Source organism: Mustelus asterias, chromosome 12, assembly GCF_964213995.1.
Source record: "Mustelus asterias chromosome 12, sMusAst1.hap1.1, whole genome shotgun sequence".
Taxonomy (NCBI): Eukaryota; Metazoa; Chordata; class Chondrichthyes; order Carcharhiniformes; family Triakidae; genus Mustelus; species Mustelus asterias.
Genome location: NC_135812.1, coordinates 34852595 through 34867407, shown reverse-complemented (window position 1 = coordinate 34867407; position 14813 = coordinate 34852595). Strand labels below are relative to the sequence as shown.

Here is a 14813-nt window from a genome sequence, read left to right as displayed (position 1 = left end):
AATATTTAAATGTCCATGGAGGAGTAGTGGGGAGACCTTGTGCTTGGCTGGAACTCTCTCCTCCGCCAGACAAAACTTAACTGAAGCTCCTGGTGAAATTCCTTCTCCCACCCATGGCATGAATTTCAAAGCTGCTGTGCCCATGGAAAGGTATGCAACGATCATGTGAGTGAGGGGGTTAATGATAACAGGGATTGACAACCAATTCAAGGGAACATAATGGAGCAAATAACAGATTTGTTCATTAAAAGCCTTTGGTGTCAGCTTGCTTAGATTTAAGAGATCAGATAGACAAATGTGACAGAATACCATTGAGAGAGGTAAAATTAGTGAGAGGTGTAATGCGCATGGTGACAATTCCTGGGAGTGTGGATCATGATATGGGGGAATTGTGGGAATCGTGAGGTGGGAGGACATGTGTTGCAAAAATAAACAGATGAGATTGGGAGGAAAGCATAAGTGAGCTACTCATGCAAAAAGGAAGGCAATGGCAGGAAGAATTTAATGGGATGGATAGAGCCTGATAAGAATAGGACCATAGCAATAAAAACATAGGAAATAGGAATAGCAATAAGCCATTTGGCTGCTTGAGCCTGCTTCGCCTTTCAATTGGATCATGGCTGATCTTCCACCTCAATGTCATTTGCCGCACTAACCCTGTATCCCTTGATGTCTTTACTATCCAGCACTCTTCCAATCTCTGTCTTGAACATACTCAATTACTGAGCCCTCACAGCCCTTCGGGGTAGAGAATTCCAAAGAGTTACCACCTGCTGAGTGAAGAAACACCTACTTATTGTAATGACTTTAACAAGGCCCATGATGTGGACCTCTTAGAGTACGAGCTCCTTGATTAAGGCAGTAATGGCTTGTCCAGTCAGGGAGACCTGCATGTGTACATAATGTAGATTGTCAGGGTTACTTGTACTCAGGGTTTATACTCTGTACGAGGGAGTACCTGTCTGAGCGTTTCTTATATGTAAATAAATCTAAATTTGGTGAAGGGATACCAGCTTCGGAGGAGTTATTTCAGAGGTGATGAGATAAAGCATCATTCTGAAGGAACTGACTTGCAACAGTTGGCCATTCTAATGCATCATGTCTTTGCTTGGAAGACTAGAGTTGTTTAACCCCGCCATTGATAACTGGATCCAATATGTAGAATGCATGCATTACTTTTTTAGGGCAAATGGCACTATGTCAGATGAAAAACAATGGGTAATTCTCCTGACTGCCTGTGGCGCTTCAGCGTTTGCTGTCATTCAGAGTTTAACTTTCCCTGAGGCACCAGATACTAAAGCCTCTCAAGAATTGACTGAACTAGTTAGAGAATACTATAACCTTACACCTCTAATTCTGAGATGTTATCACTTTTACTTGGCAATCCGAAAGCCAGGGGAATCTGTTATGGGTTTCCTAACTAGGTTAAGATGACTAATGGAAGAATGTGAATTTTGTTTAACCCTTAACAAGATGCTTAGAGACTGTCTGGTGTGCAAGATTAATAAAGTAACTATTCAAAAATGCTTATGAGCTGAAGCTCAACTGGCACTACGGGGGATTTGAATTGAACTATATCATTATCAAATATGATGTAAAATTTGACCATATAAAGGTCATTCTTCCCCAAAGACTCCTTTACAACAAATGAATTAGCCCTTTCTCACTGCAAAATATTAGATCTAGAATAGTCCATTCCCCAGTTGTTTCCTCGACAAATTGTTCTCGAAAACCATCTTGTACATATTCCAGGAATTCATCTTCCACAGTAATTTGCTTTACCCAGCCTATATGTAGATTGAAGTTTCCCATTATTACTGTATTACCCCTGTTAAAATTACCTCTAATTTTCTGATTTATACCGGGCCCTACATTACCACTGCTATTTGGTGGCTTATAAATAACTTCCATCAATGTTTGTTACTGTTTCTTGCTGTTTCTTAGCTCCATCCAAACTGATTCAACATCTTGATCTTTTGATTAAATACCCTCTCTCACTTTTGCAGTGATCTCATCCTTTATTAACAGCATTACCCCACCTCTTTTTCATTTTTGCTGATTCTTCCTAAATGTTGAATATCCAGGAATATTCAGTTCTTGGCCTTGGTCACCTTGTTAAAATATTTGTGTAATGATAATTAATCTGACCTGTTTACCTCTATTTGTGCCATTAATTTATCTATCTTGTTGTGAATACTGCATTCATTTAGATAGAGTGCCTTTAATTTTGCCTTTTTGATGTTTTAATGCATTTTGATGCTGCCCTTTGTTTCCACTGCCTTCCAATTTTGATTACTATTTTCACTCATTCTCTCCTAACTGAATTCCCTTTCTGTTTCCCATCCAGCTGTCAAGCAATGGTAGTCTTGAGGTGAATGGGAAACACGAAGGAGGGAAGCGATGGCCAGTATGGGAAACTAATATGGCACAGGAAGCAATGGAGAAGAGGAAAAGAAACAAGGGTAACAAGGAGGAGCACAGCCTAGAAATAAAGGGCACATAGGATACAGAAGATTATGAGGTTGTTGGAAGGGGGTACAAGGCAATGTTTGTTGTGGGTATAGTAGGAAATAATAATAGTAGAGATAATATTCATAATGTTTGGGTATCCCTTTTCCTCCCTCCAAAACCTTAAGCCCCAAGGGTTGCTACCTCCGCCAATGATCTGAAATCCAAAGGCACTGGGGAAACAGGAAGATATAAAAGAAGTGTGATAAGTGATGGAATTGGGTGACAGTAAGGAGCTGAAGGCATAACAGGAGGATAGCTAGGAAGGGCAGTCAATGATTGATGGTGAACAGAATGTGATATTAGCAAAAGGAGTGATAAGTCAGATTGGAATAGTATAGCAATAATGAGAACTTTTATTTCGGACAGGCAAGTGTCTCAAGTGATTTCATCCCAGGCTCTGCCCAAATTTGGGAAGCCCCAGTTTCAGGAAGCACTTGTAGTTTTAAGTAATCTATGCTTATATAGCTGGATATTAGAAATAAGATATAGATTTAAGTGTTTAATTTAGTGTCTCTGTGTAAGAAAGGGCAAATCTCTAATTTGATTCACGTTAAACAAAGGTGTTTGAATGTATGGTGTTTTTGGTTTCATTTCATTGTAGATAGTGGACAGTCTTTGAGGAGTCCAGAGGTGAATTACTCAGCGCAGGATTCCTGGCTTTTGACCTGATCTGGTAGCTACAGTATATATATGGCTGGTATAGTTCAGTACCTGCTCAATGGTAACCCGCAGGATGTTGATAGTGAGGGATTCAGCAATGGTGATGCCATTGAATTTCAAGGGCGAAGGTTAGATCTTGTTGGAGATGGTCATTGCCTGGCACTTATCTGGTGTGAATGTTACTTGCCACTTGTCAGCCAAAGCCTGGATATTGTTCAGGTCTTGCTGCATTTGGATATGGACTGCTTCAGTATCTGAGGAATCGTAATGGTACTGGACATTCTGCAGTCATCAGCGAACATCCCCACTTATGACCTTATGATGGAAGTAAGGTAATTGATGAAGCAGCTGAAGATCGTTGGGTCTTGGACACTACCCTGAGGAACTCCTGCAGTGATCTCCCGGAGCTGAGATGATTGACCTCCTACCAGCACAACCATCTTCCTTCCTGTCAGGTATGTCTCCAACCAATTAGGGGTTTTCCCCCTAATTTTTCTGTTGTCAAAAGTTAACTGGCAGTCCTGTTTAACCAAGTTTTCTACAAAAACAAAAGGTTACATTCTTTTGAGCCAATTTCCATTCTGGGACCTACTCGTCCAATGGTAACACCAACTGGGATCATAACACCAGTAAATTATATGACAGCACAATATAGCCAGTGAACTGATAACAAGTAACCTTCGCACCATACAAGTTGAATGACATTATCATCACTGAATTCATCACTATCAACATTCTGAGGGGTTGACCAGAAATGCAACTGGACCACCTATATAAATGCGGTGGTAACAAGAGTAGGTCAGAGGCTAGGAATTCTGCAGAGTAACTCGCCCCCTAGCTCTCCTATGCCTATCCACAAGAAGTCAGGAATATGGTGGAATATTCTCCAGCTGCCTGGATAAGTGCAGCTCCAATAACACTCAAGAAACTCAAGGCCATCCAGGACAAACCAACCCACTTAATTGGTTCATCAGGTGAGTCACCTGATGAAGGAGTAGCGCTCCGAAAGCTAATGATACCAAATAAACCTGTTGGACCTTAACCTGGTGTTGTGAGACTTCTTACTGCAATCCTTTTTTAGTACTCTGAGCTAAATACCACGCATCAATATATATTGGCTTGGGTTGATTTTACTCTAAGGCTTCTATCAAATATTCACATATATACCAAAATAATTAGTTTTGTCTAAAACTCCTTTCTGAGTCAAGGCTTGCTTGGTATAGTTCTTGAAAAGGTCACTAATCATTTTCTGACAGAATAGTGGATGTTGCTGCGAAAATGCGAAGAACACATTTACAACAATCAAAATGGAATGAAAATTGAAATAAAAATAAAATAATTAAGGAATTTAAACACCATACCTGTTGGATAGAAAGCCTGGTGATACTGTGGTGGAGAAGTAAGGTAACCAGTATATTTCTGACCTGTAGCTCCAATCTCTTGAGATCCTTGCTGAACATGCACATTATTAGGATTTGGTTGCAGTGTATAGGTGACTTCAGTTGGAAATCTTTGTATGACAGAAAATGGAATTGCTTTATCAGAAAATGGAGATGATGATGTTGTGTCCATTTGTCCAGCCACTAGTCCAATAGAGCTATGCCATGTACGTGGTGGAATAGGGGTTCGATCTAGGCCTCCAGTATTGGAACTTGATAAACTTTTAATGGATACTGTATGTAAAGGACTTTGATTGTGGGAAGGTGACATAAATGGGTATGGAGACAAGCTATCCCTGCGAAATGTTCGCTGAAGTTGTCCAACTGTCACAGGTCCTGAATAAAACATAACAAAAGGGATAACATTATCTGGTGGGTCAATGCTCATATACAAATATGAACGCATTGTTGAATAATAAAAAGCTTAAAATTAATGTTGATATAAATACTAAATACTGCCATATAATATTTCTCCTTCACTATTTTAATGGAAGCATCAATTGATTAATGCCTGTATTGAAATAACTGACAACAGAATACAAATGCATTAAGCATCCATCAGCTAGTGTGTCAACATTAATTTATAGATTATATTTCAAAACTTTGTTAACTACTTTGTATCAGCGAAATGACTACCATTTCAATCCACTGAGGTGGGTCATGTGTAAGCAGATTCCTGAACCATGGGAGCTGTAATTACATTTGATAGCTTTTAGCTTTCGAGCAAAACTAAGAGCAAAACAAAAATTGACGAGTTTATGCATTACAAAATGGAATTGATAGCCTTTGATTAGAGAGTACAATTTTGTCACTGTTCAACAATCTGAGAGATTCTGGTATCTCATTCTATGTTCACTAAATGCTGACAGGTTCATGGGATTTTCTGTTATTATTGTCACAACTACATGATGTCACATATTGACAATAATTCCTGCCCTAATTGTAGATATAGTGCATTAATGGTTCTTAATTTCTATATTCCTATGTACTCTGCATCAGAAAAGTTAATGACCAATCACTCTCTTTGGATATCATGGCCCTAACATTTTTATGGTCCAGCACCTACTTGGTTGGAGCATCTCTTGGGGGTACCTCACTCACTTCAGGTAAATGGGCAAGAAGCACTTTGGAAGCATTATCAAAACCATCTCCACTTCGGCCATGTTCTTGGATCTTCAGAGCTTCTTCTGAGCCTTCTTGCATTACCAAGGCTTCTCCCACTTCGCTTAAAGTCTGCCCCTCACAACTCTTTTCTCTCATTGTTAATGTTTGCTTCTCTGCAACTTCCTGAACTGAACAGGGACCTGTTTCTGTCCCCTTCTTGATGGACCCTTCTTGTTGGACCTCTCCCTGCCCCCTCTCCCTTGTCACTTACCTGGGACACCATGTCCCTTCTTCCTTGTCCACCTCTCTGGGACATTTGCTGGCTTTGGGACATTTGCTGGCTCTGGCATTCTGCACCTGGTCACCTGACCCAGATTTTTGCACTTCCTTTTTCCTTCATGCGCAGGCCCGAAGAATGTAAAGATGCAAAACTCTGCATATGCAGCCCGCTTCTGGCCTGCATATGTACAGGGGGTCTGAAGACTGATGGGACTTAGAATAATAGAATCCATACAGTGCAGAAGTGGCCATTTGGCCCATCGAGTCTGCACCAACTCTTTGATAGAATATCTTACCCAGGCCCTCTACCCCACCCTATCCCTGCAACCCCACACATTTACCATGGGAAATCCATTTAACCTACAAATCTTGGGACACTAAGGAGCAATTTAGCATGGCCAATCCACCTAACCCTCACATCTTTGGACTTGGAGTTCCCAACCTCTCAGCTCAACACCAAGTTGAGTTTCATAACAAGGGGCCCATATCACTTAGCTGGCCTGGATTCCAGTCATGCTGCCCAAATATGTCCTGGCAGAGGCCAATAAACTGACACTTGGCGCACTGGCTGTCACTATGATACAGATGCCCAGCTAAGGAAAGGCAATTAGAATTTCAAACTTTGGGAGTCCAATCAGCATTGCTACATGCCTGTTATTTGCCTTTTAAAGGGTGGCTTAAACTCCTGGCTGTAAAATTTGGTTGCATAGTGTAATGACTTTAACGAGGCTCATGATGTGGACTTCTTAGAATATGAGATCCCTGATTAAGGCAGAAATGGCTTGTCCAATCAGGGAGCTCTACATTTGTATATAATGTGAAGTGTCAGGGTTACTGGCACTCCGGGTTTATACTCTGTATGAGGAAGTACTTGTCTGAGTGTTCTTATGTAAATAAATCTGAATTTGGTGAAGCGACACCGGCCTCGGAGGAGTTATTCCAGTGGCGATGAGATAAAGCACAACTTTGAAGGAACTTGCTCACAGCAGTTGTCCTAAGTTTGGCGTAAGCCATTCTTATGTGGTTCGCACATGTTGAATCAAACTAATGTGATTTATTCTAGGAATATTTGCCTGGGTTTAGAGGGCAAACTGAAAGTAAAACTCCGCAACACCCTAAGGCTGATAAAATTGGATATCCTAAATTAAAGAATTGGGCATATTGAAATCAAACACAGTCAAACCTCAGGCAGGCCAATTGTACAATACACAAACGTGCCTGGGCCTGACCCATCAACCACCCATCAAAGGTCGTTACACTCTACTTGAGACTTAGCAGGAGATCATGGCACCTCATTGAAATGCATTGGCCTATTGTTAGAAGCACAGATCGAGCCAGACTTTCTGTCACCAAGAGTTCCTGTAGATACCTTATCTGATAACAAGTTCAACAACATGGAGATGGGCACCTGGGGGGCGGACCCTGGTGTCCTGTCAGGCAGACATCAAGAAACCCACTGGGTATTGAAACCCCCTCCTGGGACCTCATTGGCCGGAAGCCAGAGAAGTTTCTGGAAAGGCAAGCAGGCTGGGGGATAAAGGGACACACTTCGAGTCACACAGGAGCGAAGACTCGACAGGGGAGACGGCCGTGACCATTCGGAAGACTGACCAGAGAAGAAAGGAAGGAAGAAGCTGCCATCGAGACTCACCTTCGTGAAGACAGACCAGAGGGACTCAGAGAATCGGGCGTGCAGTTCAACCAAACCATCTTTACGGGTAGTATACTTGAATCTGCTGGGATATCCTCTTGTTTTATGTGGGTAATTTAAGGGTTAATAGTGTTATTATTAATAAACTTGTTGAACCTTTATTTGTGTTTGCCCTTTGTCCATCTTGCAAATAAGGACACCGGGGTAAAACCTTGGAGTAAGTAAACTGGTTGAAAGTATCTGAGAATTAACAGGTACAACAACCCTAATGACACCACCATCTAATCATGTGATCAGCTCTTAAAGCGAACTGCAACCACTTAAATATTCCTCCCTCTCTACTTCTGTGATCCTGACAACAAATTGCTATGATGTTATACATAGGATAAATAATACTCCGGACACAGCAGTATGCGTAATTAATTATTATATACAGTCAATAAAAAAGTTGTTCAGGATGATATCCAATTGTCTCTCATTATATACGATGTTCTGGAGTTCTGCTGTCCTCGACCCTCGAAGTATGATTTGGAAATTCAGTGGACACTGCTTCTCTTGGAACAAATTCTTAATCATTCTCACTCGGTATAGTAGCAAAGACACAATCATCAGGGAACTCAGATTCAACTAAGTCTTCCATTGTAGTATTCACAACACGAAGGACTAAAGAAGTTGGTACTTCTGAAGACAATTTTAAGAAATGATTTCAAAATGACAACAATTGGACAGCATGGCATTGCCAAACTAGTTCATCTTTGGTTTGAACCTTTAAGAAATTGGATCTGTTTTTCCTAAAACTATGGCTGGTACCCATTTCTCACCCGAGGAAAAATTACATGCTAACACTCAAAGTCCTTGTTAAAACGAGTGTTGTTTTGCCATCACATCTCATAACTTGCGATTGTTGTTGATGCTATACTATCTCTGAAGTTTCTGGAGGCAATAACAAATCAAACAAAATTCTCAGCTTTCTCTTTTAAGACTAGTAATGCAGGTGAACTTTGGATAGGTGCATGAGTAGTGTTTCTGGAAGAAGCCAAAAAGCTATTCTTCGGACATGATAACAAACCTTGTTCTTTCAAAACTTCTAAATACTGTTTCAAGGATTGTACAAATCTTTCAGCTAATCTATTGGTTGATGGATAAGTTGTGATTTTAATTTGCTGAATATTATTTACTTTGAGATAATCCACAAACACTTGTGAAGCAAATTGTGATCCATTATCGCTAAAAATCTGTTCGGTTTATCAAATCTTGCAAACATTTCATTAGGTTTTCAATGGTTTGTTCAGATGTGGTAGATCTCATAACTTTTGGCCACTTTGAGTATGCATCAATTATGACTAAGACCATGTAACTCTCAAATGTACAGCAAAACTTGCATGTAATCATTGCCATGGTATTTTAGGCCACTCCAAAGGGTGTATAGTGTATTTGTTATTTGTGCACAGGATTGACATAGTCCCACATTTTCTTCAATCTGAGCATTCAGACCCAGCCACAAAAAATAACTACGTGCTAATTCCTTCATCTGGACTTTACCAGGCTGTTCATCGATCATGTAGTGTAGCCTTTTGGGAAGGGACTAGCTACAGAAAATCCACCTGAATTGGTGACAGATCTTTAAAATGGGTACTGGCAATCAATACAATGTCATTTGAAGTATCCCAAAGTGTTCCAAGGAGGCTTTGGGAAGACTAGCGGCCTGACTTATAAATACTTCAAAGCACAACCGGTCCCCTATGCCCTACATGCCAAAGTAGAGGCTGAATTGAAATGTTTGGTGGGCAGTGCCCAGGTGCCAGGCTAGCACTGCCAAGCTGGCACTGCCCAAGGGGCGCTCCCCTTGCCCTGGCCTCCCGAAGGGGCCATAATGGCCTCTGGTTCCACCGGCAAGGCCAATAGGACTGTTTCCCTTTCGTGGGGAACAGATGTTTTCCTCACCGGAGAGAACCTCTCCTGGCGAGGCCATAAAGGCAAATGCTCCTGGAAATTGAGTGCCGGTCTCATTAAACACATGTAAATCCTCATTTAAGTACATTTGAATAAATGACTCAGCCTCTTGCCCACTTCTGCTGAGAGGCTGACCTTGCCCGAAATCCGGCTCTCGTAAAATCGCGAGAGCTGAGAAATCAGGCGTGATCTTCATTTCTTGGCTCTTGCACGATTTTACCGGCTTGCTCCGCCCATCGATGGGTGGAGCAAGCCGGTAAAATTCCACCCACAGTGCTGCATCTGAGAACCTTGGAGCATATTCTCTTCCTTCTTGCACCATGAGTCACTCTTCTCCCTGCTTTGAATATCATCCTCAGCCATTTTCAGCAGCTGCTTATGTCAGAGTGGATCTCTCTTTAAGAGTTGCAGATTGGCTTTAAGTAATGCAGTCTAACTTTAAATCGTGTGAGTATCAAATGAACTTGGATCTCTTGCTGAGGCTTGCGGTTATTCAATGGCATTGTTAGCAATGGGATGAGTACAGACATTATGTAAACAAGCAAGCAGCATGAAGGAGCCTGCAACAGAAGGAATAGTGTGTGTTAATCGCACATCATGATCCTGGTGTCTACTTTTGGGGACTATCCACTTTTGCTCCCATCTCTTGCATGTTTTTGAGGATGTTCCTGAAACAACGCAGCATGGTATAACCAGATATAACCAGCTGTCTGCTATGTTCCTGAGGGTTACACTGGTCTGCTGCCTAAAGTATTGTCAGAGTCAAACCTGTTTTGAGGTACACCACACATTGTTGATGCTCAATGATGCTGCTATACTTCATTGATAGCCCCCAAGGTACAGAATCTGTATCGAGTTGACCCTGCCAGTGTGGATCTTCATTGTCTTCATTGCTCCTACTCACTTGTAAAATGTGAAAACCTAACTATCTGAGTTATTGGTTTCACCAAAGTGTGTATGTTTGAACTGGTACATAGTTTGCTTGAATTCTGTATTAGTGCACCTTCAGATGTGCTCAGGCTCTGAAATCTCATTGCCCATTACATCCACCAACCCCAGTTGCATGTGCAAAGGCCGTTTGGAAAATAAAAAGACATGAATTAGCCATGGCATGGTAGGAGTGTTACAAGTTATTAAGATAAATATTATCATATATTCCACTTGCTATTGCAACCAAGTCAGTATGGTTGAACGCCATATGAGATGTGAGTGGCTTTTATTTAATTGTGTCATCAAGTAACTGAGAGCTTCTCATCTCTGATAGACAGGCACCCAAAAGTCCTTTGATCTTCAATGGCTCCTTCTCTGTAGTTGTCAGTTGCATGATCTATTGAGGTCCCTCCAGTTATCTCCTTCTATCTAGTGTTCTGTGCTCTCTTCTGCAAGGAATGAAGGAGATGCATGAGTAAATGTAACCACATGTATTCATACAAAGATGCATATGGTAAGGATGAGGGAAAGATATGACATTGCATGATGATTGCAGAGTGAGGTAAATGGGTGTAGTGAATGGATCCAGAACTGGCTTGCCCAAAGGAGGCAGAGAGTGGGTATAGATGGGTCTTTTTCTAAATGGAGGTCGGTCACCAGTGGTGTGCCCCAGGGATCTGTTCTGGGACCCTTGCTGTTTGTCATTTTCATAAATGACCTGGATGAGGAAGCGGAGGGATGGGTTGGTAAGTTTGCCGACGACACGAAGGTTGGTGGGGTTGATGTGTTCGGCACAACTTGTGGGCCGAAGGGCCTGTTTGTGCTGTAGTTTTTCTATGTTCTATGTTCTATAAATGGAGCTGCGAGGAAGTAGAAATAAAGCTCCAAGGCAACTGGGGTTTGAAGAGTACTGTGTTGGGAGTAGGTGTGAGAAGGCAAAGTCAGGAGCTAAGATGATTCATGAGTGTGGTACCACACTTCTGCTTCTGGGCAATCTCCAATGATGCCTTTTATGTTTCAGCAGGAGGCTTAATCTTCCATTGACAGGAAGAAGTATTTCACTTGTCTCCACACAGTCCTGAACAGAAGCTAGTGCAGGATAGAAGCATCATGATTACTGCCAAGCAAACAGGCATAGCAATAATGCACTGCTTGTTGCTTTTTTCGCCAAAAATATACATTTTCCATAAAATATATAAAAATACCTTACATAATTGTTCAAATTTGACATTGCAAAAGGTGTAAAACAAATCTGTTTCTTCCAAAACTGTATATGACTCACTACATTTACAACTACAGATAATATTTACAATATTCATTACATGTCAAACATACAGGCCGAGGGAATTTTACCCAATTTCCAGACCCTATGTGTACCGCTATGTCTGAAAGACCTTAGAAAAATGGCCTTACCCATTGCACCTCTGTGGTGGCTGCACCAAGCTTTAGTGAGTCCCTCGATACATAGTCTGGACCTTGCAATGTGCCATTCTGCAACACTTGGTCATGGACATTACTTTGCACTGGAAGAGCAGCACATTTTGGCCAGACCAAAGAGTGTCTTTCATAGAATCCCATAGAATTCCTACAGTGCAGAAGGAGGCCATTCGGCCCATCGGGTCTGCACCGACCACAATCCCACCCAGGCTCTATTCCCATAACCCCTCATATTTACCCTGCTAATCCCCCTGACACCAGGGTCAATTTAGCACAACCAATCAACCTAACCTGCACATCTTTAGACTGTGGGAGGAAACCGGAGCACCTGGAGGAAACCCACGCAGATATGGGGAGAATATGCAGACTCCACACACACAGTGCCCCAAGGCCGGAATTGAACCCGGGTCCCTGGTGCTGTGAGGCAGCACTGTGGCACTGTGCCACCGAGCTGATGGTCTTCCAGTTGCTGTAGATATGTTTCTTGGTGCACATCCTTGGGAATATCCAGTAGAGCAGAGTCCTGCATCACAGAACTGCTCGGGTTAAACCTCAACAGAAACCACTCCATCTTTTTCCTGATGTTCTCTGCAAAAGCACATTACAGAAGGAGGTGGACAATGGTCTCCTCCCACCACAGACTTCCCCAAGATGACATGTATGGGAAGGGGGGGGGGGGGGGGGGGGGGGTTGGTGGTGAGACTCTAAGAGCATAAGAAGGATTTGCCACCACAAGCTCAGTCACATTTTGGTACTTGTTTGAAAGTTCTAGTGATGAAGCATCCTGTTAAATTACTTTGATGGTCTGCTCAGGGAAACATTCAACAGGATCCATCATCTTCTTTTCTTGTAGGGTCTCAAGGATGTTATATGTGGACCACTACCTGACAGACTTGTGATCAAGGGTATTTTTCTGCATAAGCATTTTCATGAGGGATATGTGGTCAGCATAGTCCAAGTGAATGGAGCGTTCCAGGGTCAGATCCATCCCTTCGTAACACCAACAATAGATAGATCCTTATCACATAGTGACATTAGGACAGCAGCTATATGGGAACACCACCACCTGGATGTTCCCCTCCAAACCACTCAGCATCCTGACTTCGAAATATATCGCCGTTCCTTCATTGTTGCTGGGTTAAAATTGTGGAACTCCCTAACAGCACCATGGACGTACCTATATCATCTGGGCCACATGGACTGCAGCAGTTCAAGAGGGCAGCCCAGCATCACCTTCTCAATAGTGATGAGAGATGGCAGTAAATATTGGTCTAGCCTGTACTGCCCACACCCATGAATGAATTAAAAAACGCAACATCAGCCAGTTTGTCCCAACTCTTCCACATACTGTCATTTCAGACCTGCATGATAGAGGGCAGTGAGATCTGAGAGACCATGCTGTCTTTGGGCTTCATGTCTGATATGAAAGGATTTGTTGAAGTATTTTAGGGCTGTGATGACATTACCGTGCCCTCTTCTTCCCTCAGGCTGCTGATCACAGAGTTCTCCCTATGAATCTTTTGGAAAAAGAAAAGCAAGCATGTTTCATCCTGCTCCAGCAAATGGACTCTAGACCAGAAAATGATATTTGAGGTCTCCGGAACAGAGAATTAAGCCTTCACCTCTTAGAAATTCTCCTTGACATTGACCCCCTCGACTGCAGTAGGAGCAGATTCTGCATGCTTTTCTGGATTTGGGACATTTCCCTCTGTCTTCCTCTCTTGACTTTTGGACACCTTTGAAGATGAAGAACCCTTTGATGTCTGCCTTGATAAAAGCCTTTAAGTTCCTCGCTGTTTTCTGGGTCAACGATTTTACGTTCAACTCCATGTCATTCTTCCAGGCCTATGGTTTTCCTTTAAGCGACAGTCCACATAGGAGGCATTGTCAAAGAAGGACACTGGCTTGACATCTGTGGATCTGATTCTGGATGTTCAGGACACAAACAGGAAGTCTATCCTGGAATGGACAGACTAGAATGGCCTCGACCAGGTATATCTGTGTGTCATTCCATCTGCCTGGTTGTTAAAGATGTCGTCCAGCTTGACAATTTTAGCCATTTCATCAAGGTTCTGGTCCAGTTTGCTGTTGACTGTGCCTGATCATGCAGCTGCATCAATAATGCAGCTGAAGTCACTGGCTAGAATGATCTGCCTGGATGTTGCCAGCAACAAAGCGAGCTGCCAGCTGTTTTGGGCCAACAAGTACACAGTTATTACCCAGAGCAGGGCATTTTTGTATATTTTGTTTGCTATGATGTGACCATCACCTCCCTAACTTTGGAGATGGTGAAGTTGCCTTCCCACAGCAGAAAGTAAGGCTGGGGGAACAGGACTACAATTGTGAACATTATCTGTGGAGTTGAGGTGTAATATTTCAAACTACTGCAGGAATCGATGGCAAGCTTTGACCTTGACAACGTAATCCAAGGTTGAAATTTAATGCTTCACACGTCAATGGAGATAATATTTACAGCCATTTAAAGCTGTTTTGTTACAAGACCTTGTCTTGGATTGTTCCAGCCCATGGGTACATTCCTGCACATCTCGAGCATATTCCATCAGATTTCTGACTTGTGTCTTGTAGATGGTGGGCATGCTTTGGGGAGTCAGGAGGTGAATTACTCACTGCTGTTTTCCCAGTCTCTGACCTGCTTTTGTAGCCACAGTATTTATTTCACTGGCTCAGTTAAGGTTTTGGTCAGTGCTAGTTTCCAGGATGTTGAATTCAGTGATGGTAATGCCAATGAATGTCATGGGGGGATGCTTAGATTCTCTCTTGTTGGAGATAGTCATTTCCTGGCACTTGTGTGGCATGATTATGACTTGCCACTTATCAGCTCAAGCCTA

The 14813-nt window shown here is 42.3% G+C and overlaps 1 protein-coding gene across 1 annotated transcript in view; it reads right to left on the bottom strand.

Moving 5' to 3' along the window:
* Positions 1-14813, bottom strand: part of hsf5 (heat shock transcription factor family member 5) — an 80169-nt gene that overhangs the window by 43453 nt on the left and 21903 nt on the right. Inside the window, exons 2-3 of the mRNA XM_078225924.1 lie at positions 5986-6171; positions 4533-4946 (exon numbers count right to left, since the gene is read on the bottom strand). Of these exons, the coding sequence (XP_078082050.1) occupies positions 4533-4946; positions 5986-6171 (600 nt within the window). The remainder of the gene's footprint in view (positions 1-4532; positions 4947-5985; positions 6172-14813) is intronic.